This window comes from Adiantum capillus-veneris, chromosome 9, assembly GCF_014529385.1.
Source record: "Adiantum capillus-veneris isolate H3 chromosome 9, ASM1452938v2, whole genome shotgun sequence".
Lineage (NCBI taxonomy): Eukaryota > Viridiplantae > Streptophyta > Polypodiopsida > Polypodiales > Pteridaceae > Adiantum > Adiantum capillus-veneris.
Window position 1 is genome coordinate 158,725,135 of NC_140939.1, and position 23,214 is coordinate 158,748,348.

General features: G+C 44.9%; 1 protein-coding gene across 2 annotated transcripts in view; it reads left to right on the plus strand.

Moving 5' to 3' along the window:
* Nucleotides 1–23,214, plus strand: part of LOC147451461 (uncharacterized) — a 101,163-nt gene that overhangs the window by 45,695 nt on the left and 32,254 nt on the right. For both annotated transcript variants that reach the window (XM_086520359.1, XM_086520360.1), the window contains exons 2-7: nt 5,797–5,902; nt 6,064–6,144; nt 6,485–6,637; nt 7,002–7,106; nt 7,215–7,325; nt 7,677–7,865. In XM_086520359.1, coding sequence (XP_086376485.1) covers nt 5,797–5,902; nt 6,064–6,144; nt 6,485–6,637; nt 7,002–7,106; nt 7,215–7,325; nt 7,677–7,865 — 745 coding nt within the window. The remainder of the gene's footprint in view (nt 1–5,796; nt 5,903–6,063; nt 6,145–6,484; nt 6,638–7,001; nt 7,107–7,214; nt 7,326–7,676; nt 7,866–23,214) is intronic.

The following is a 23,214-nucleotide window of genomic DNA, read 5'->3' on the forward strand; positions in this document are numbered from 1 at the left end:
ATCTTGTGTGTCATGCTTTGGAGAAGAAGAGACTGAGAGAGTCTCCTTCTCCTGAGTCCGTTCAACCTTCGCCTGCACATTAGCAATGAGAGAGGGAGAATGAACAACTTGGTCTCCACGAATGACAATGGGAGAGTCACTTTTGGCATTGAGAGTGAGAGTGTTAGCCTCCCAATCAATGAGAGGGTTAAGCTCACGAAACCATTGAATGCCCAAAATCATATCACATCCTGAGAGAGGAGAGACAAAAAAATTTCTACGAAAAGCAGCTTGTTGAATTGTAAACAACACACCAAGACACTTTTTCGTGATGAGAGAGTCCATACCGGGAGCGAAGCCAGAGACCTTGAGAGGAGATTTCTGACTAACCTCTAGGCGGGCTCTCTCAACAAGAAAGGGACTGATCACATCATGCATACTACTTGGGTCAAACAATATGACAAAACGCTGCCCCGTCATATGACCATAACATTTAATGAGAGACTCATCAATGGGAGGGTCGGGAGAAACTTGGGGCACACTCGTGTTGTCATTAATTGCATTGATAGAGGAAGTGGTTTGTGTGGATTCTTTAGCTTCATTAGAGTCAAGCCTAGGACATGTTCTTTTTATGTGACTCTTAATGTGACAATGAAAACAACGACCTTCCTTAGAATAAGTGCTTTGCTCTTCCGACGTGATGTATCCTCCTAAAATTCCTTGTGCTACCTTTTCATATGGAGTCAGCTTAGGTTTAGCAATTGTGTTAGCCTTATCCTTAGGTTCATTAGAAGAATTCTTTTCTGAGAGACTGTTGGAAGATTGGTTAAAAGAGTTACCGTTCTTACCATTCTTACCGTTCTTACCGTTCTGAGGATTCTGAGAAGTCTGAGAGGTACTTGTGGAAGTCTTGTTCTCCTTAGGCTTTCCCTTGTTATGTTTCATCTCCTGTGCGAGAGCAATCGCTACCCCCTTGTTGAGATCGATTGGATCGAGCACCTCGACATCGTACTTGATATACTCGTCCAATCCGTAAAGGAATGCCTCTTTGCGCTCATCATTCGACTTGCGTAATTGGGTACCCAGCTGCAAAACACGATTAGAAAAAGACATAACCGGCATACCATTTTGCTTGAGAGCGCGCCAATCGTCCTTCAATTGTGCGAGGTACTGAGGTGGCATAAACCGCGCCTTGAGCTTGTCTTGGAAATCAGCCCAATTGAAGGAAAGGGGCGTGAATTTGTTGGCTTCCCCTAGGTGTGCTGCCAATTGTGTCTCTTGCCATGCGTGGTACCAATTGATGGCATCACCGGCAAGGTACATAGCTGCCGTCAAAACCTTGCTATTCCCTGTCTTTTTAGTTGTCGCAAAATAAGCATTAAATTGATGCAACCAAGAATGAATAACCGTAGCATCCATCTTACCATCATACTTACTGAAAGTCAACTTTTCTGTGACTGGGTTGTTGGAATCCGCATCGTGGCTTGCGCCACTTGAGGAACTCCCATGATCTTTGGCTGGTTCGGACTTCGAGGCAAGTACTTGTCGAACCAATTCTTGAGTGCGAAGTTCTCTTTGAGCCTCTCAATCGGCCTCTAAGGCCGCTCTTTGAGCCTCCCGATCGGCCTCCAAGGCCGCTTGTCTTGCTTCAGCTTCCTCCTGTCTTTGTGCTTTTCTTTCTTCTTGTTCATCGCGCTCGCGTTCCAAGGCAATGCGAGTCGCTTCTTGTTGTATGGCAATTCTTTCGTTTCTTTCTTCGCGCTCGTGGTCCTTGGCTTCCTGTCGTTCTTCTTTTCTTTCTAGGTGTGCCATCATCTCCATCATCGACTTGACCATCGCTTCCATGGAAGTTGGTACAACTCGTGGCGTAGATGGAGAAGGGGGAGGGTCGGAAAAATCTCTTGGTGGGGAAAATTCTTCGTTGCCTCTCTCATGCTCATCACCTGTATGCGAAGTATCCATTCCGCTTCGGGTGATGACCATGCACTATGATCTTTGGTTCCTAAGTTCACGAGGAACTTGGGTTCTTGAGGGTCTTGGGTTCTTGGGTTCTTGAGGGTCTTGAGGTTCTTGAGGTTCTTGAGGGTTTTCTTTCGCTTGCAATCTGTGTTTGAGAAGGATCTCCTCTTCACCCGAGTTCTGCTCTTTTCCGTGGGCGCACCCCTTAGCGGCCTTGCGCTCACACCAAGGTTGCTTTCTCCCACCTCACGTCGATTGGCCGGCCGCTAAGTGCACGGTCCGCTCTCAATGAGTGAAAATAGGCACAAGGGGAGGTTGGAAAAGCCTTCTTTCTTGGGATTCCTGTCACTCTTCAAAAACACGATTAGGAATCGACACGCCCAAGCGAACTTGGGTTCGTGCGACCGCAACAAGCAAAAAAAGTCTTGTGGTTCTTTCCTTGAGTGATACAGAACACTGCCAAAGCTCTGATACCAATGTAAGGTGCAGTGGAATGAATGTTTGAACTTTGCTCAAGATGAGTGCTCCAAAATGTGCTTAAGGTTCCTTTTTTTCTTATGGAAGGGAGAGCCTTCCGTTCTTAATGATAGAGTGCAATGAACACAAACAAAGTGAATGGACACTGTGCTTGAAAGTGTATGAGACTGAGAGATAGAGAGAGAAGAGAATACGACACCAGAGACGTTGTAAAACCCTCCTCCGAAGACCCCCACTCTCGTCGGCGAGAGTGGTCTACTATTGATTGCACAAACTGAATGCATGTGACTGATGCAAGTCTAGGCTAGGTCGATGACGACGACGGGGATGGCGAGACCGACGCTATGGCTGAAATCTACTACTCTTTATCTGTTGTCCAAAAACGCTGATGGCTGAATTTTGCTAAGACCAAAAACACTGCTGTGGGCTGAATTCTACCTGCTGAAAATCTGATGGTTCTTTAGGGCTGGAAACTGCAGGTCTTTGTCTGCTGAAAACGCTAGGAAAAACGATGAATTTGCTGGTCTTTGTCGCTGAAAATCTGCTGCGATGAGGGCTGAAATCTGCTGGTCTTTCATCTGCTGAAAAACGCCATGCCAATGGATTGCGATTTGGGGACTCAGGAAACGCTAGGGCTGGGGGTGATCTTGCGGTGTAGCCTTGATGAGAAACGCTGATGCTGAAGTATTCTGGCGATGCAATCTGTGATGAAAACGCTAGGTTGATGGGATGAAAAAGGCTAGCCTGGGGAGTCTTCTGCTTGGAGGAAAATCGCCACCAAGGGTTCTTGCTGAGAAGTTGCCTGTTGAGCGATGGAGCTTCTGCTGCCTCTTCTGCCAATTAGTGCTAGCCTAGGTTTGCTTATATACAAACTTACTCAATTTGCCCTACCTACTTGCCAACAAAAGTCGCTTAAAGATAATAAGTGAAAAATGTCAAAAATAGGGAAAATAGGCTAAATGCACTGGAAAATTCCCCTGAAGGATTCTGATGGGAATGCTTATGATCATGCTGTGTGCAACCAGAGGATATGCATCTAGACTAAGTGTCTGGACATGCACGGTCTACGAATAGACTCACAAAAGTGCCAGATCACTGCTAAATCTAGACTGACTAGACAGACTGAACCCTTGTCGTGCTGTAGCTTGTCCACGGACACATAGGGTTGGATGTGTCATGTGACATGCTCGGTCTATGAGAATGCCAGTAGTGCAGGCAGACCTCTCCACTGTTGGCTGCTCCTCTGTCTGTTGTTGTGGGTGTACATTATCTAGTGTAAAGAAATCTGTGATCTGTCTCTGGGGTTGTCTCTCTTCAGCTCTCCTCAGTAAAGTTTCTCTATGCCTGTGTAACTCAAGTAGACATAGCCCAAGACATCTCGGATCCTCATAACTCATGACCCTAGATAGAGGCCCAAAACCTTCTTTGAATAGACAATGAAAACGGCCTCGTATCTCATAGTACACTGTGCAATGACATAAGTAATGTACCTCTGTCTCTGGCTCTAGATGGCATAAGCGGCATATCCTGCTATGTGCTGGTGTTCCTCTGAGTCTGCCAGTCTCAATCTCGAGCTGATGTGAGGACGTGCGTATCTGGCCAATGGCACAACACAAACCATGAGAAAGAGTCCATATAGCTAGGTGGAATCACAAACCCATCCCCCGTGAAGTGGAGAAGATGCTCTCTATAGAAAGCCATCTTTGTGCCCAACTCCTGTATCGGCTCTATCCATGTCCTCCTCGTGTCCAGCTGGATCAGATCCTGACGAATGAGTCTATTAATCTCTACCCGCGTCAGAGACCTCAAGGGTGCCTGTAGAGAGTATTGAAAAGGAGGCCATCTGTCCATGGTGAAACCATGTGTCTGAAACCATGATGCCATCTGTGCATTCCAGCATGATGTATCCCCATTAAGAGCTAATTGTTTGGAGGACTCTAGAGCCACCCTGGCATATCTGTCTCTGGTAGTATCCCATAGACTGTGTACAAAAGAGACTGATCTGGTAAGCGCCTCAATCTCCATAGGGGGGGCAACTAACTCCGCTCGAATGATATCATGCGGTATGGAAGCCTTGGCTCTAATAAGCCGAGAGATCATAGATACCAGGGGCTTCTCCATACGCCTCCAACCATCCTGGCCTACAGAAGGTCCCCAAACCTGCACCCCATATAACATAGTAGAGGCAACCAAAGTATCAAAGAGCCATAACTTTGTCCAAGGTTCCTGGAACTGAACCTGCGAACACATCCTCTCCATTCCTCCCAGAGCCGCACCAGCTCTAGTTAGTCTAGTCTCTGCTGCTCTTCTCAAAGAAAATCTCGGCCCAGTAAAGACTACCCCCAGGTAAGTGTATGCATCTGTATACTCCACAATCTCCTGACCATATTTGAAAGTAGGTATTGATCTCTTGACCCATTGCGGTGTGGTGTCATTGCGGTGTGGTGTTAAACACCATAACCTTGGTTTTACCTAGGTTTACACACAATGCACTATCGTCTGCAAAACTGCGTAGTGCATCCAAATGTCGTTGCATACCTTCTGGTGAGTCAGATATCAGCACAATATGATCAGCATATAGCAACAATGGGATCCACGTCCCTACCAGCTGGGCACCCCTGTCACCCTCTCTTTCAATGTAATCAGACACCTCATCAACATACATACCAAATAGAGTAGGAGACAATGGGCAGCCTTGTTTCACTCCAAGAGTAGAGTGAACTAAATCAGATACCCCTTCTAGAGTGCGTACATGTCCCATCACTGATCTGTACAAAGCCATAATCCCCCAAATCACCTCTATGTGCACCCCCATCTCCTATAGTCTACGCATCAATCGAGCTCTTGGTACCATGTCAAATGCTTTGCGAAAATCCACAAAGCTACAATAGATCCATCTCCCATGTGCTCTGCCCTCCTCAGTGATGGCCTTGAGTGTCAGAATATGATCAAGAGTGGAGAAACCCCTCCTGAAGCCGTCCCCTTGCCCTCTGCCCAATTTAAGTGTTGCTCCAGAATAGATGCATACAACCGTGCCAATGTGTGTCCAACCATAATAGTACGGTAGTTCCCAGGCTCGGGCTCTGTAGGGTCACCAGCCTTGAGGATGGGCACAATATTAGACAACCTCCAAGTCTCAGGTAACCCCTCACACATGGCACGATTGAACAACTCTGCGAGAACCTCCATCAACATATCCCTGACATGTATAAAGTGCTCCGCTACGAGAGAGAGAGAGAGAGAGAGAGAGAGAGAGAGAGAGAGAGAGAGAGAGAGAGAGAGAGAGAGAGAGAGAGAGAGAGAGAGAGAGAGAGAGAGAGAGAGAGAGAGAGAGAGAGAGAGAGAGAGAGAGAGAGAGAGAGAGGTTTTGATGTGATGTAGTGAGGAGCACAAGATTGCATTGGAGGAAGCGAGAAGCTGCATAGAAAGACTGCTTGTAGAGTTCAATCAAGTTCAACTTGATAGGGATGTCGTTCAACAAGAAGCAGTTAGGTTCTTTACCTTGATGAGAATGTGTTTCTTTTGGTTTTTGATGAATGTTTCTTTTTTGTATGCATAGGAAAGCTTGTAGCTTGCTAAGGAAGGCTCTGATTCATGTGTCTTACCTTCTTGCAACAAATGGTGATAGCATGTTGTGGTTTTCAACAGTTTGCCTCCACTGAGTTCTATGAGGAGAAGCTTTGTAGCACAAAAGAGTACATTCTTGAACTGGAGATGAAGCTTGAACAGGTAAAGCTATTTATTGCAGTTGAAGGAATGAATGTGCAGAGGTTTTTGCACATGTTGCCAGAATGAAATCTATTGGCAGCATGTAGTATAACTTGGTCTACACTAGATATTTTGTCATTTTTTTTGCCACAAAAGCCTCTTTTTTTCTTATCCAACAAGGTACAGAATGAAGGTTATCTAATTCATGTTCTATTTGGGGTTTTAGCTTGCTGTTTTTAATGACTAATGATGGAGGCAAAGTTACAGCATTAAAAATAATATTTGAGTAGTACGAGTCTTGTTGGGAATTTGCGTTCTTTATAGTTTGATATGTGTGATGCCTTTTTCTTTTACAAGGCAGAAAGAAGAGTTTATTGTGTCGCTTCAGAGGGAATGGCAAGAAAAGTATCAGCAGCAGACAATGGCTCTAACAAAGGAAAAAGCTGAAGTGATTAATCAACTGCATGCGGCTCAAGATGAGTTGTCCTCTGTAGAGACGTTCCGTAAGTACCAGGTAAGATTGTATGTCCTTCTACTTCCAAAATTTCAGGAACTTCAGTGTGTAGAAGCTGAATCTGTTACCTGTCTTTGGGACCAGAGCATGTGCACAATCGAAAAACTTGCTTGCCATCATGAATTTCATATAAATTTTATCTACTTAGCTATTTATGGCTATCATCAAAAATCAAGATTTGGCCTTTTAACGCACTTTTGACTGAAGTTGAACCCCTCTCTTGTTGGCTTGAAATGACTTGAAAAGGCCAGTTGAGTCAAGAAAACTTGTGGAAAGCAGTCTATTTTGTGAAGGATAGAGCTCAAAACTTAGGTTCTCAAAGTCTTTCTCATGTTCAGTGAGATTAATTCTTGCCATTGTCCAGTTAGAGATTGAAGGCAACCTTGAGACAGCTAAAAAGCAGCTCATTGAGCAGCAGACTAAAGAGAAGCAGCATCTCGTTGAACTTGAAAGAAAGTACATAGAGCAGGTAAGTCCGCCAATGAAAACATTTATTTCTTATGTTCCAGATTTTGTTTGATTTAAACTAGACGGGATCTTGTCGTTTTACTTGTTGGGATTTGCTCTAACTTATCAGGGAAACCATCTGAAAAGAGATTATGAGAAGAGCTTGGCTGAAATTCGAGAGCAGCTTGAGAAGGAGATTGAGGAGCATGTTGGAAGCAAAATTATGCACATTCTTCAAGATGTGGGTTTTTGTACACACTTCAAACGCCTTTTTCTATGTTTCATTCAATTGTGATCACGTTACATCATTCCATTAAGAGGAGCCCTTTTCTCTTTGAATTATGGTTAACAGTGAAACTCGAATACATTGTTAAAAGAGAAATAAATTCTGGTTAGGTCATTTTTAATTTTTTGTTCTCAATAGATGTTCGTGCCAATGGGGTAATGATAAGGTTAGTTTGCTTGTTTTTCACCTTTGAACTTTTTACTCAATTCTGGAGGGTATATATTTTTTTGTTTTGGGTTTTCTCCATTATAGCACAAAGGAGTGAATTCAGTAAGATAAATTTTATGGTGTTTTGGTTTATTGCAGAATGAAAGGCTGAAAGAAGAGCTGAGCATGCATGTTGAGGTTACAAATGGTCTTCAAAAAGAAAAGTCTGCATTGCAGTTAGAAACTGCAAAGTTGACTCGGGATTTGGATTTACTCCGTCAAGCAGAAGCTCTTCATTTACAGAGAAGCTCTAGTCAAGCTCGATGCATAGTGGAGAATAACAGTAAGGTATGTGTTGCTACTTGTAACTTGAATGTTTCTAGAGGAGAGCTTTTGAGGGGGAAATAATTTATTTGGACAAGGACCTTACTCCTGCAGAACTAGCGCATAGGAAGGAAAAGTTGAAAGGTGTGACAGTTGTTATGGAGGTGAGAGGGTGTTATGTGCAACGGAAGTGATTGATGGTGTGTGCTCAGGATGAGTGCTCAGTGTGTACTCAAGGTTCCTTTTATTGAAGGGGAGAGAGCGCCCCCCTTTTTACTTCATGAAATTGTGCAATAGACTAGAACGAGAAAGAGAATGAAAACTGTGTGAGAGAGAGAGAGAGAGAGAGAGAGAGAGAGAGAGAGAGAGAGAGAAGAGGAAGAAGAGAATTTTAACGTTGTAAGAAACTATCCCAAGAGACCTTAAAGATCTATCTGACGAGGAGAGTTGAACTCAAGACTTGTTATTCAAGAGAGAGAGAAGATTGACAGTAGATGGGGTCCCAACCCCCCCCTTCAAGGCCCCCCCCTCTATCGCTAGAGAGGTATTTGCTTTAGATTGCACAAATGTTGATACAATGGTCTTAGATGCTGAGATGCTGATAGGTACTTTCTGTAGGTGCTTGGTACTGCGAGGCTAAGGGCTGAAAATAAAAAAGGCTAGGGACTCTGGCTGTGATTTGCAATCGCGGCGAGGCTATGGGCTGATCTGCTATTATTGATGTCGGCGATGGGCTGAAAACTGAAAAACGCTGGCTGATCTATGGGCTGAATCTGAAAACGCTGGCTGATTTGGTGCAAAACACCTGAGGGTTGCTGAGGTACTTGGTACTTGTACTGCGGGTATTGACTTATGCTTAAGAAGTGACCCCTAGGGTTACTTTTATATGGAGTAAGAGCTGGGTCAGGAAATCCAACTTAAAAACCCACGATTTTTAAGATGGCTGGAGAAATGCCACTTATTGTTAAGTTGATGAACTATTAATAAGAGGTGATACACATGCAGATAATTACCTAGGCTAGGTACTAATGCAACTGTATGGGAACACTCCCCATTGCCTACACGCAACAGACATTGGCTATGCTCATGTGCAATCAGAGGGTATGCAACTAATCTAAAGTGCTTGGACATGCACGTCTTGCGTACAGGCGCACAAGGGTGCCATAACACTTCCTAGACTGTCCTAAACCCTAGAAATAGGAGTTAGCTTGTCCACATGCACATAGGATTAGATTTGCACATGACAGAGGGTGATCATTGTAGGACGTTGGTCACCATGATGGTCTACAGCCCATGGGACCTTGAAGATTATAGCATGGAACTTCGTGCTAGGTATTTTGTACGACGTTGGTCACCATGATGGTCTACAACCCATGGGACCTTGAAGATGATAGCATGGAACTTCGTGTGAGGTATTTTGAGGACACATTTTAATATAGGGACATTGCATTTTACAAAGAGACACACCCATGTGTTGGGGCCACCTTGTTTCGCATATTCTTGTAGCACACCTTGGGGTGCTCTTTGTACAACCATCTGTTGATACATAAGCTACTTCGTATCAAAACATGTAAAATGCATACTACCCATGCATGCATTAAAATCCCAATTTAATGAACTCTTGATTATGCATTAGAAAAGATAGATTACAAGCCTCTTATCTAGGCATTCATAGAGGGTGACTATAATCGGCCTGTACAACGTAGAGGGCGGTACTATTTCAATTACCTGTTAACTTTACACAGAGCACTGAGAAGGGATGAGAACACAGTTGCGTCCAGCGACTAGAATGTCACTGCGCACACGAGACCGACACCCTGTAGGCCCCAAAGACTGGCGCCCCTTTCGGTATTTCTTTATTCAAATTAAGTAAGGTAGACGATCTGACCACTTCGCACAAGCTTTCACAAAGCTGTCCAAACCTGGCGAGTGCTGAAAACGCAGGTTTTCGACCTGATTTTGGCAGCATAACATCGCAAAAACCCCTGTAGGTCAAAAACACCTGTCTAGGACGGATTCCCTCGCTATCTGGAAGCTTTCTGGTGAGCTGTCACAGAAATGCAGCAGACTATAATTCCCTGTTTTTCACTGCCGGGTGCCCAAAAGACTGTACATGCATCCCAAGGCTCTCACGAGGCTCCCCCGATGTTCCCTTGCAGTTTAGGTGCGAAACCCTAAACCTACAGAAAAACACAGCAGGCTGTAATTCGCTGTTTCGCGTTTTTAGCGGAGCGAACACGCCTACGCGTGTCCCAAGGGCTCCCTCACGCAATGGGACAGTTCCCTTGTGAATTGGACGAGTTTTCACGCGAGAAAACTCTCCGAACTCGCAATCTTTCGCGATGGAACTGTGCGTACCTGTGGGGGATTAGCAATTAGCTAATCCGGTTCCTGTTCAGAAGGCTCTTGCCTTGGCAAACGCGCATAAACCCCCTGAACTTTACATGTTCAACTGAGTAGCCCAACTAGTGGGGCATTACCGTATGTGCCAAAGGGGAGAGAGAGATGCACGAGAGCAAATCATCGCGCTACATGAGACAGAGGAGAAGGCAAGCTTTCCATTAAAGCTGTAGACCTGCACCCACTACTCACACACACACTGGAGCTCCCATATGATAAAAAATCAGCCCCCTCTCTCTCTTGGGCGCCTCCTCCAGCTAAGGTGTCCTGCAGATGGCTCTACAACTGCCAAGTGTCCAGTTTGCCCCTTTGAGTTAATTCTCTAGTTCCCACTGACTTATAAAGTTATAAGTGACTTTCCGAGTGGCCCAGACTTCATTTGGCGCACACAGGCTTCCATACTCATCAGAATTCAGTGCTAACTGGCCTAACCAATCCCAGACTGACCGACCCAGACTCCCGATGTGAGAAACCTATTCGGCCGCAGCCGTTTCACACTGGCCATGCAATGTCCACTTGCACCTTTTCAAGGGTTCCGGGGAAAACAAGTAAAAATAAAAATAAATAAAAATATTTAGTACTAATTTACGGAAGGCAACAGGAAAAATACACCTCCTGGTGACACACCCCACCCTTGAAATACTGCAAGCGACCTCGCTTACATGCCAATAATACATGCGGTATCTGTTGATATCACACATATTCTATGATGGAAATCCAAGATATACATACTTCCGGAAATGTAGTGTTGGACGATTAAACAATCCCACCAACCTGGCTACGACACATATATCAAGCATAGAAGTCTTCTAGTGTACTGTTGAGCACAAACTTCTCTAGCCAAATTCTGTATGGAAAGAGTAGATACAATCGCTTAACTACTCTCTTGAGCATCATGGACCATGCTCTTGCCTTGCTCCAAAAAGTCTACATCAAGTCACTGTGGGTTCCATTTGAAAGGCTTCAAGATACAATTGCAATAGCTGAGGTGAATCAAGCAATTCAGACTCTTCCATCCATTTGGCATCCAACGATGGATAGTTCTTGAACTTCACCAAATAGTGTCTTGCAACCTTTCCTCTAACCTTTCTTTCTTTATGTGCCAATATTTGTTCAGGAACAAGGATTTCATCCAATTCTTCCACCTCGGGTTGTTCCTCATCAAGCATATTCTCTGGCACATCAAAGGGCCTTAGAAGGCTGACATGAAAAGCATTATGTATTTTCCAGCCTTCTGGTAGCTTTAACCTGTAAGCTACATCGCTGATCTTTTCTGAAATCTGAAAAGGACCATAATATTGCATACTGAGTTTAGGAAACAAGCGTTCCTTGCCTTTCCTTTTCCTTAACCGGGCCTTTTCAAAGCGCAAAAGTACCCAATCACCAAGTGAAAATACAAGTTCACGACGATGACGATCAACAGCTTTCTTTTGCTTAGCCCGAGTCTTCTCAAGAGCAATCTTTATCTTCTTGTATGTTTCATCCATATCTTGCACATACTTGTCTGCCTCAAATATCTTGTCCTTAGTCTGCAAAATGGGCGGGACTTTCTTCCCTCCTTCCACTATCTCAAATGGTGCCTTACCTGTTGACGTATGCACAATGTTATTGTAAGCATATTCAACCAATGGAAGATGGTGTTCCCAAGTTGCCTTGTGCTCTGACACATAACATTTGAGCAGGTCCAAAACAATAGAATTTGCCTCTTCTGAATGTCCATCAGTTTGCGGATGAAACAAAGAAGAGAACTTTAGCGTAGTGCCCATGTTCTCAAACAATGCCTTCCAGAAAAGACTCGTCATACGTGGATCCCTGTCACTTACAATTGACTGAGGCATCCCGTGATATTTAAAGATATTGCTCATAAATATCTTGACCATGTGTTGTGGCTTTATTTTCTTCCTCACAGGAATGAAATGGGCCTGTTTACTGAACCTACAAATGATAGTCCAAATCCCATCATTGCCTGTTTGTGTTCTTGGAAGATCAAAGATAAAGTCCATTGCTATGCTTTCCCATGGCCTATCAGGGATCGGCAATGGTTGCAACAATCCCGGTTGCTTTTGTCTGTCAAATTTGACTTTTTGGCATACTAAGCATGATCTTACAAATGTGTCAACATCTTGACGTAAAGCTGGCCAATAGAAGAATGCCTCAACCCCTTTCACTGTCGCATCAATTCCACGATGCCCAGCATAAGGTGGAGCATGACTTTCCATCAAAATCTTGGGCCGTAACTGTTTGGTAACGCATAACTTTCCATGCATCATGAGAAAGTCATTCTTAAGCATATAGTGCTCATGATGTTCCCCATCAACAAGCTGGTCATAGATCCTTGCAAAATCTGAATCTTCAGCATATTGTGTCTTCATTTCGTCTAGTTCACAATGGTACGGAATTGACACTGCTCTGAAATTTGGGGCTTTCGTGACAACGCATCAGCCACCACGTTCTTTTTCCCTTGCACATGCACAATCTGAAAATGGAACATTGACAAGATGTTTGCCCATCGCATGTGCTTCTCAGACAACTTTGTCTGTGTGAGAAAATATCGCAAGGTTTGATGATCCGTTTGGACAACAAAATCAGCCCCTAGCAGATAGTGTTTCCAACTAGTGAGAGCATGAATTACTGCCAGCAATTCTTTCTCATAGACTTGCAAGTTTCTTTCAGTCTTCAAAAGAATTTTGCTCTCATATGCGACTACTCGGCCATTCTGCATTAGAACTGCACCAAGACTATGTCCACACGCATCACATTGAACCACAAAAGGTTTGGAAAGATCTGGCAAAATGATTACCGGATTTGAAGTCAGCTTCTTTTTCAAGTGTTTGAAGGCTAAAATTTCCATGGCTGTCCACTTGAAAGTAACTCCTTTTCCTTGCAGTGCATGGAGTGGAGAAGCAATCTCAACAAAATTTCGGATGAACCTCCTGTAGTAGGAACATAAGCCTAGAAAGCTTCGAATGTCATGTACGGACTTCAAGTCTGGCCATGACCTAATTGCTTCCACTTTGGCAGGATCCATGCGTACCCTATCCTTTGAAACAATGTGCCCAAGGAAGCGAATCTCTTGCAAAAAGAACTCACTCTTCTTCGCATTAATGAGTAGCCTGTTCTTGCGTAGCTCATTGAAAACTGCGGTCAAGTGATCCCTATGCTCCTCTTCAGACTTTGAGTAGACAATCATGTCATCAAAGAAGGTACCCACGAAGTTTCTATGTGGTCTAAAAATTCTGTCCATCATTCTATTAAACGTGGCCGGAGCATTTGTGAGACCAAATGGCATAACAAGAAACTCATAGGGACCAAATGTTGTCCTGAACGCAGTCTTATGGACATCTTCTGGCCTAATGCGTATCTGATGATACCCACTCTTTAGGTCTATTCTTGTAAATAATGATGCTCCCTCAAGCTGATCAAGAATGTCATCTATCCTCGGTATGGGGAACCTGTTCTTGATGGTATTCTTATTCAAGGCGCGATAGTCAATGCACATGCCCATGAACCATCCTTCTTCTGCACTAAGAGTACAGGCGAACAAAAAGGGGATGAACTGGGCTGAATCAGCCCCTTCTCTAAAAGCTCGTTGACCCGACTCATAATCTCTTTCTGTTGGGCTGCACTAACCCTGTATGGTGGTCTATTTGGTGGACTAGAACCTGGCACAAGATCTATGGTATGATCCTCAAGTCTCTCAGGAGGTAACTCCCCTAGCAAAGAGTTCGAAAAACAATCACTGAAACCACTCAAAAAAGTTGATCTGTCTTTATCTAAGGTAGACAAATTAGATACAACTTGAGGTACTTCTTTTGCAAAGATCAAGTACGCAGAAAGATGATTCTTTATTACAGATGAAATAGCAGAAGCAGAAACAACTTGGACAGACTCGCCTATAAGCTTTACATCAAGGACATGAGTCTTTCCTCTATGTACAAGGGTAATCTTTTTGTTGTAAGTATCCACCGTAGCATGCAACCTGTAACACCATGGGATACCCAGTAACACATCACAGCCCTCAAGTGGCATAATATGAAATTCTTCCGCATCGACATAGCTCTGAATGTGCAAACGAAGCTTTCCCAAAATGGGAGTAACAGGCTCTGAATGACCTGGGCATGCCAAACCTGCTTCCCTTGTCATACCCATGTCCTCTGCATGAATGCCCAACTTTGATGCCAATTCTGGTGATATGAAATTTGCACGGGCTCCTGGATCAAAGAAAACCTGCACTGTCTGGTCTCTAACTTTGCCCCAAGCTCTGCACAGCTCCGTGGCATCTGTGTTTGGCTGGTCTCCAACCAAATCTGGAACAAGTCCTGCACTTGGCTTTGGCTTCTTCCCTTTATGGTTTGACTTGTCATCCTTATCCTGTGACTTCTTCTGTGGGCATTCATTTGCAAAATGTCCTTCCTGTTCACAAATGTAGCATTTCTTGGCCTCCCTAAGAGCTTTCCGTTCTTCAAAAGTTTTGCCAAAAAAATGCCTCTTTTGTCCTTGTCCTCGTCCCGAAGAAGACTTAGACTGCTTCTTGGACGTATCACCTTCTTCAGTGGAGGGCTTCTTTGTGGAGGCTCAGAAGGCTTTGTTGCAACATTGCCCTTGGCTGAAAACTGTTTGCCCTGGGACCCTTTCTTGTGGCTATTAAATCCATCGGAATCTCCCTTCGATAGATTGCTGGCCACTCTTGCATTCTCTATCAATTGAAACATATTCATGACAGTAGTCTTTGTGCAGTAGTCCCTTATTTTCTTGGGCAATCCGCAACAGTACTTCTCAATTTGTTCTGACAAAGGCACAAACCTGTAAGAGGTGATTGGCAATAGTGTGGCCCAAAACTGTTTATTGTACTCTTCCAGATTCGCACACTGTTTAGCATTCAACTCGTGCCATTCTGTCATCACATCCACTTCAAAAGTGTTTGTCAACCATGCAGGCGCAAAAAGCTGTTTGAATTGGACCCACGTTGTTGGGGCTTGACCTTGGTTCAACAATGCGGTCCACCACTGGAGCGCATTCCCTTTCAAGAAAGTGGCAGCCTTGCGTATCTTTGAAGATTCCGTGAAGTTTCCTCCAGCATAAGCTGCATCGAACTGCTGTATGAAGGTCAAAGCCTTCAATTGGTCCTCAGTTCCTCTGAAAGTTTCAAACTTCACTCCTTGCCCACCTTCCTTGTAATCCTTAGGCTGACTCAAAGGAGCCACATTATCATAAACAGGTGCCTGTAACAGTGGTGCTCCATGAGTGTTCATTCCAACACTCGCATCAACTGTTTTACCTGTCATATTTGCATTTTGTACGTATGGCTGTGAAAAACCAGCCATACCAAATTGTGTTCCAGGCACTCGAAACTGGCCATAGGCACCCTGATAACCTGGTTGGACACCCATGTTCGCGTACATAGGGTTACCCATGCCTGTTTGCATTGTCCCGAACACATTCCCTGGCATATAACCTGTGGAAGGTCCAGCCATAGCTTGAAACACTGAACCACCTCCAAAATAACCAGGATAAGTATTAGGTAATGGAAGGGTCTGACGCATAGCCTGTTCATTGCTCCCTTGACCATTCACAAACGGTTCCTGTCCAGCTAAAGCAAGTTGCTTTGGATCATTGGACACCGCTAGTTGCTCAACCACATGGACTTTCCCTCGAGCATCATGAGTCCTCTGCGCATTGGAAATCTCCTTTTCTTGCAACGGCTCAGTCATGCCCTGTGTAGGAGGTTGAAAACCCTGTGTCGGAGCCTGTAAGAACTCCTGCATCCTTGGGTTGTTAGCCAACTGCTTAAACATGTCTATGCAGCAATGCAGTTGAGTTCTAAACAACTTGTCCTCTTCTTGAAGAGTTGAAGGAACTTTCTCCGTGCCATGTGAGGAAGATCCCTCTTCAGGTACTTGGTCTCTCTTCTTTGCCATAACGACAAACTCTGTGTTGCTTTCACCCACAACAATCCACGCTGCACTTTTTGAAGAAAAAGTGACAATCCCGTCGATGGAACCATATAACCGGCCTGTACAACGTAGAGGGCGGTACTATTTCAATTACCTGTTAACTTTACACAGAGCACTGAGAAGGAAAGAGAACACAGTTGCGTCCAGCGACTAGAATTTCACTGCGCACACGAGACCGACACCCTGTAGGCCCCAAAGACTGGCGCCCCTTTCGGTATTTCTTTATTCAAATTAAGGTAGACGATCTGACCACTTCGCACAAGCTTTCACAAAGCTGTCCAAACGTGGCGAGGGCTGAAAACGCAGGTTTTCGACCTGATTTTGGCAGCATAACGGTGCAAAAACCCCTATAGGTCAAAAACACCTGTCTAGGACGGATTCCTTGCTATCTGGAAGCTTTTTGGTGAGCTGTCACAGAAATTCAGCGGACTGTAATTCCCTGTTTTTGACTGCTGGGTGCCCAAAAGCTTGTACATGCATCCCAAGGCTCTCACGAGGCTCCCCCGATGTTCCCTTGTAGTTTAGGTGCGAAACCCTAAACCTGCAGAAAAACACAGCAGGCTGTAATTCGCTGTTTCGGATCGTTTTTAGCGGAGCGAACACGCCTACGCGTGTCCCAAGGGCTCCTGCACGCAATGGGACAGTTCCCCTGTGAATTGGACGAGTTTTCAGGCGAGAAAACTCTCCGAACTCGCAATCTTTCGCGATGGAACTGTGCGTACCTGTGGGGGATTAGCAATTAGCTAATCCGGTTCCTGTTCAGAAGGCTCTTGCCTTGGCAAACGCGCATAAACCCCCAGAACTGTACATGTTCAATTGAGTAGCCCAACTAGTGGGGCATTACCATATGTGCCAATGGGGAGAGAGAGATGCACGAGAGCAAATCATCGCGCTACATGAGACAGAGGAGAAGGCAAGCTTTCCATTAAAGGTGTAGATCTGCACCCACTACTCACACACACATTGTAGCTCCCTTATGATAAAAAAATCAGCCCCCTCTCTCTCTTGGGCGCCTCCTCCAGCTGAGGTGTCCTGCAGATGGCTCTACAACTGCCAAGTGTCCAGTTTGCCCCTTTGAGTTAATTCTCTAGTTCCCACTGACTTATAAAGTTATAAGTGACTTTCCGAGTGGCCCAGACTTCATTTGGCGCACACAGGCTTCCATACTCATCAGAATTCAGTGCTAACTGGCCTGACCAATCCCAGACTGACCGACCCAGACTCCCGATGTGAGAAACCTATTCGGCCGCAGCCGTTTCACACTGGCCATGCAATGTCCACTTGCACCTTTTCAAGGGTTCCGGGGAAAACAAGTAAAAATAAAAATAAATAAAAATATCTAGTACTTATTTACGGAAGGCAACAGGAAAAATACACCTCCTGGTGATAGTGACATAATGGGATGAAACCTCTCCATATACATGATCATCCTAGGTGGAAAGTAAGCACATGCTATCACAAGATCTATGCCACATAGGCATTGTAGTAGACTAGAGAAGGTGCTACAAGGCATAGGACAAAGCCCACAAATCCCAAGAACCCTCCCCTTGGAGTTTGGATTATGACAAGTGACAATGTGACATAACACACTCCAATCTATGAGCAAAACCAACATTCCCAATCCAAGAGACAAATTGCAACACATCTCCAATTCAAGAGACAAAACATATCTACTGCAAGAGACAAACGGCACATTTAATCCAAGGGATAAACTTTAAATCTCTCTCCTCGAACAATGCATACAAGACCGAGACTAAGCTAATCCAAACTATCGAATACTCTGCAAGCGGTGAAGGAACAAAAACTGTCGTACTCAAATGGTCGTTACTGCTTATTTTCGCTTCTTCTTGTCTACTCTATCTTGATCTTCGCCATGACGATGCATCCCGCCAGCTTCTTTGGTTCCTCCCCTTGACGACGATCCTCTTCTCTTTTCTCTGTTTTTTGCAAGAATTTTCACATACATCTCTTTGTGCTTATTATTATGACCTCTACAAAATTGATATCAAGTGCATTGGAGCATCTTTTAGACATACATTACTTTTACACAGTTGCCAAAACAGCTTCTATAGGTGTGATAGGTCTTTCTGATTTGAGTGTGAAGCTTCTCTCAAGAAATTTGTGGTGCTTTTGAGTGCAAAAGGTTCTTGTACATGAAAGATCTTAGGTTCAACTTTGAATGGTTTCTTATGGGAGACGGCTCTTTGATTTTGGCTATGAGGTCGTCGTGTGAAAGGTCGCTTGATTAGCCTAATCTTTTTGTTTAAAAAAGAATTGCCTTCAAAATAGCTGCCCTATCCGTCAAAATGCTAGCTGAGATGTTCGTGTGGTAGCAAATCGAAGCTGCTCCAGCCACCTCAGATGCCTAAAATAGCGTTGGTAATGCACATTGTGTGTGCTGATCAAAAGAAAAAATTGCAATCAATTATGCAGGTTTCATCATCGAGTTGGTTGGTTGTAACGTTTTGGAGGTCATATCCTGGGTTTTCCTGTCTAGATCTTGTGAGGGAGGGCTTCTTTGTGGCTGTGCCCAGACTTCTGAGGCTTTTCTAGAGTCTAGGCATCATGGAAGATTTGCCCATATTTTGTACAGTGTGCCACTTGTGGCCTTTTGTTGGGCGCCCTATTTTTATGTTTTTGAACCTTCATATTTGACATGGGTTATTGATATGTGGATTGGACATTTTTATTACTCCCCTCTATTGGGGGGGGGAGAGCATTCGGGCATTGTATTGTGGGGAGCCTTGTCTTTTCTTGTTAGCAGATTCTCATGTAGGGCTTGTCCACTCTTTCTCCATCTTCTCTTTCGCATTCTCCTCCCCCCCCCCCCCCCCCAAAAAAAAAAAAGTTGGTAGGACTTCTTCTTCTGTTGCTTGTTCTTCTTAGGGTTTCTAGAATTAGGGTTTGCAGGTTTTAGGGTTAGGGTTTCCAGAATTAGGGTTTGCAGGTTTTAGGGTTAGGGTTTTCAAAATTAGGGTTTCAACAGTTAGGGTTTCTGGCAGAAATTAGAGTTAGGGTTTCTGCTCTCGGGCAGCCACATCATCTGTAAGTTGGCTCCATTCTTTAGGCTTTGACACGTCAGCAGTTTGTTAAATCTCCCGTTCTTGAAAGAGAGCAATCGTCCGCGATTACAGCATATCTGCAAAACAACTCAAGTTAGCTCAAAAATTTCCGAGGGTCATTCCGAGGGACAATCAGTTTGCTCTTTTTATTAAGGAATTAGCTTCTCCTTTCTGCTCTTTTGATCAAGGAGTTAGCTGCTCCTATCGGCTGTTTTGATCAAGGAGTTAGCTTCTCCTTTCGTCCATATCGGAACTCTTGATATTTCGGCGTAGTAAAATTAGCCATCACACCCAGACCGTACTGATCTTCCTCGGGTTTCTTGATGACTAAAATTACATACCCAGGCAATCTCATCCAATTAGGAATATTTAGTGGTTGGCACATAACAATGCAACACTAATTCTCACATATGCATGTTACAAGACATAGGAACATAAAGCCGCCGATGAACACTCCTCCCGCATAACCTAACAAGGTCCGGGTTGGGAGATATTCAACGACTCCCTCATCACTCCTCCCGCATAACCTAAAAAGGTCCGGGCCGGGAGATATAGAGGCCTTTTACAACCAAACGTCCCCTAGACGGCAGCCTGCGTCGTTTGGAGGTGCTGAGAGTAACCACTGCTCAGACTTCTTAATATTCCTCCCGCATAACCATCCAGGTCTGGGCCGGGAGTCACAACAACAATTATTTTACAAGCATACAACCAAACGCTCCCCAGGCATCAGCCTGCGTCGTTCGGAGGTTTTCAAACATACAACGAAACGCTCCCCAGGCATCGGCCTACGTCGTTTCGAGGTTCAAACAATACCAAAACAGTGTTTCTCACTTCTCCACCCGGGAGTAAAATCACCAATCATTGAAACCAGTATCAAACCAGAGTCAAACAATTCAAATCGGCACCAAAGCAGGTCCAAAACAGATACCATCCATTTCAAACAAATTCCAAACAGGATCACCAAACAAGATCAAACAAAACTCAAACTTAAAAAGCAATCTCGACATTAGTCGAGCTCGAAAAGTCGACTGACTTTCCATCTTGAAACCTGCTCCAAAAATTAGGGTTAGGTTCCTTCCATGAGGTCGTAGCTGAGCACGGCATGGTCCATCAGCTCTTGGACAGACAGTGTTTCTTTGGCAGCGATGGTACTTCCAAGAGATAGCAATCACACTAAACCTCCAAGGTCATCTGCTTGTGAAGAGACATCTACTGGGAGATGTTGAGAAACTTCAAGTTATAATCTACTAGGGTTTCTATGGCAAGCATTTTAGGATACCCCACTCTGCCAGAAGTTGCACTCTGAAGGAAGATGTCAAAAACCATATAACTTCGGGAAAAAAGTTTTCTTGAAAGCTTGCCTAAGTCCTTGGAAGTGTACGGCTTGGTAGCTATAGACATCAACATTTGCATGGCACTTCCTCTGAGAAAAACAGTGACTCGAAACAAATCTGGGATCCTTCTTTTGCAAGTGATCTTAATGGCTTATGTCTTGTAAGACATGAGGGGTGAAGATGGGAGCACGCCCGATGCTCGATGAAGTAAGGGTGAGAGTGGCTAATAAGTCCGGGTTGGAGGGCGAAAATACCTCAAATAAAGCTCTGTCTGCTCTTTTGTGGGACCGGTATGCTTTCAGAAAAGCACACCCGTGATGCTCTGATACCACTGTCACAAGGCGGGCACCACGTGCCAATAGAAAAGAACAGATTGAACAAACTTTTAGCACTTTAATAACAACTGAACTGAAAGAGAGAGAGACGACACGCGACACGGAGTGGCGGAATTCCACCCCAGAGAGTATTGGCCCCAAACCTTGGTGCCCCATTCGGTATTTCTTTATATTATTGCCGATTCACAAAGTACAATAGCCGAGGAGCACCTGCTCTGCAATCTGCGCGCTAAAAAGTGCCAGAGAGGGTCCCCAAGGCTCATATTTAAAGGCCCAAAGCCTAAGAGCATCAAATATGAAAAGCTGACCCCAAAAAATCACGTTCCTAAAATTTTGGGATTTTCCTAAAAATCCGCCGCGAATTCCGGGACGTCCGTACAGGTGGCACATCATCATATTTTGATGTGCAAAGTCTTTTGAGTGTGTTCTGCTTTATTTTTAATGCCTTTATGTCACTTGGGGCCCCATCGGACGGGGTCCCATAAGTTGGTAGGACTTCTTCTTCTGTTGCTTGTTCTTCTTAGGGTTTCTAGAATTAGGGTTTGCAGGTTTTAGGGTTAGGGTTTCCAGAATTAGGGTTTGCATATTTTAGGGTTAGGGTTTTCAAAATTAGGGTTTCAACAGTTAGGGTTTCTGGCAGAAATTAGGGTAATGGTTTCTGCTCTCGGGCAGCCACATCATCTGTAAGTTGGCTCCATTCTTTAGGCTTTCACACGTCATCAGTTTGTTAAATGGTGTCCCCAATTTGTTCAGAGAAAGTCACGATTTAATATATATATATATATATATATATATATATATATATATATATATATATATATATATATATATATTTATAATTTTTTTTCGAGAAAAAGATCCTTCTATTAGTTAATGAAACTGCCCATAGGGCTACAACCACCTCTGCGAGAGAGGGCTAAAACAAGCTTCATGGGGAGACTCTCCCAATGAAAAAACATCAAATGTACAAAGAGGCTAAATCAAGAGATGGGAGGAGGGAAGAGCCACATAGGTGGTCGGTAGTGCCATTTGAGTACACCTTGGACCATGGTGTAAAAAGGCCCAGGACGCCAGAGTCGAAGGAAAGCCTCTCTGTGCTCCTGCATGCGGTCGGAGCTGCCTTGGAGTCTCTCGAGCTATCCTCTGAGAGTGTGGATCAGCTCTAGCCAAAGATCGCGAACAGTCTCTACTGGTGGCACAGGGCGAGCCTCAAAGATGCGGAAGCAACGGGCCCGCCAGATGAACTAGAGGGTCAGGCCATTGATGAGCTCCCAACACTCCTCTCTCTCACTGCACTAGTCCTACGGAGTAAGCTCTGTGGCAGGCTGGAGTGTAGGTCGCCCTCCCTGCATCACTATCATCTTGCTGGTGGAAGATAGCTCAAATTGAAGTGCCAGGCCCTGCTCCCCAAGTGTATTGTCGATCCGTGGAAAGAGCAGGCATCAGCCGAAGAACACGAAGCCACACCTGCTGTGCCAAAGGACAGTCCCGAAGACAGCGACGCTGACTCTCCACAAGATGGTCACAAGCTGCGCATGCGGCCGAGAGACCACTATGCACTAGCCAGCTCCCAACTGGTGTAGCTCTGTGTGCTACCAGCCACTGAAACAAGGTGACTCACCTCGGTTGTCTGGAGTCCCACAACCTCTCCCAAAAGGCTGCCAAGAACTCAGCTGTGAGACCCTCCTCTTGCCAATGAGGTGCTGCAGCGGGGCGAGCCTCTCTGTGCTGCTAGTATGTGCCGTCCCAGTCGAATAGTGTACTGAAAGAAAGGGACACTTGGGTGGTCTGTAGAAGAGAAAGGGTCCCTGCAAAGCCACTCTCTAGGATCCCACTGTACTCGTGCCAGTGGACAACACTCCCAAGCCCACAGTCTCCAGTGTCCAGTCTCAAGAGCTGCTGGGTCAGGATCGATGACACAAGTCCTCCCACAAATGCCGACCACTCGAATCCTCTGAAAACAACACTCTGCCACCTGCGGGGCCTCTACGTGTGAAGGCTCCCATCCACCTGGGTGCTACTGGCTCGAGAGGTGTGAGCCACTCAGTTGGAACTGCCTCTAAGATGTCCCGGCACATGCTCTGCACCCCTCTCATGCCCTGTAGCTGGAAACCCTGCAACTCCTCTGACAAGCCTGAAAACTCTAACCAGTCACCTAAAGAGCGTGCTGGACCCGCTGCCATGGGACCCCAGGAAACATGAGGCTGACTACCAACCAAGTGGCCTCTCTGAGTGCTAACCATGGGGTTCCAGACGAGGGGCTGTCGTAGGCGCTCCTCCGTGCAAGT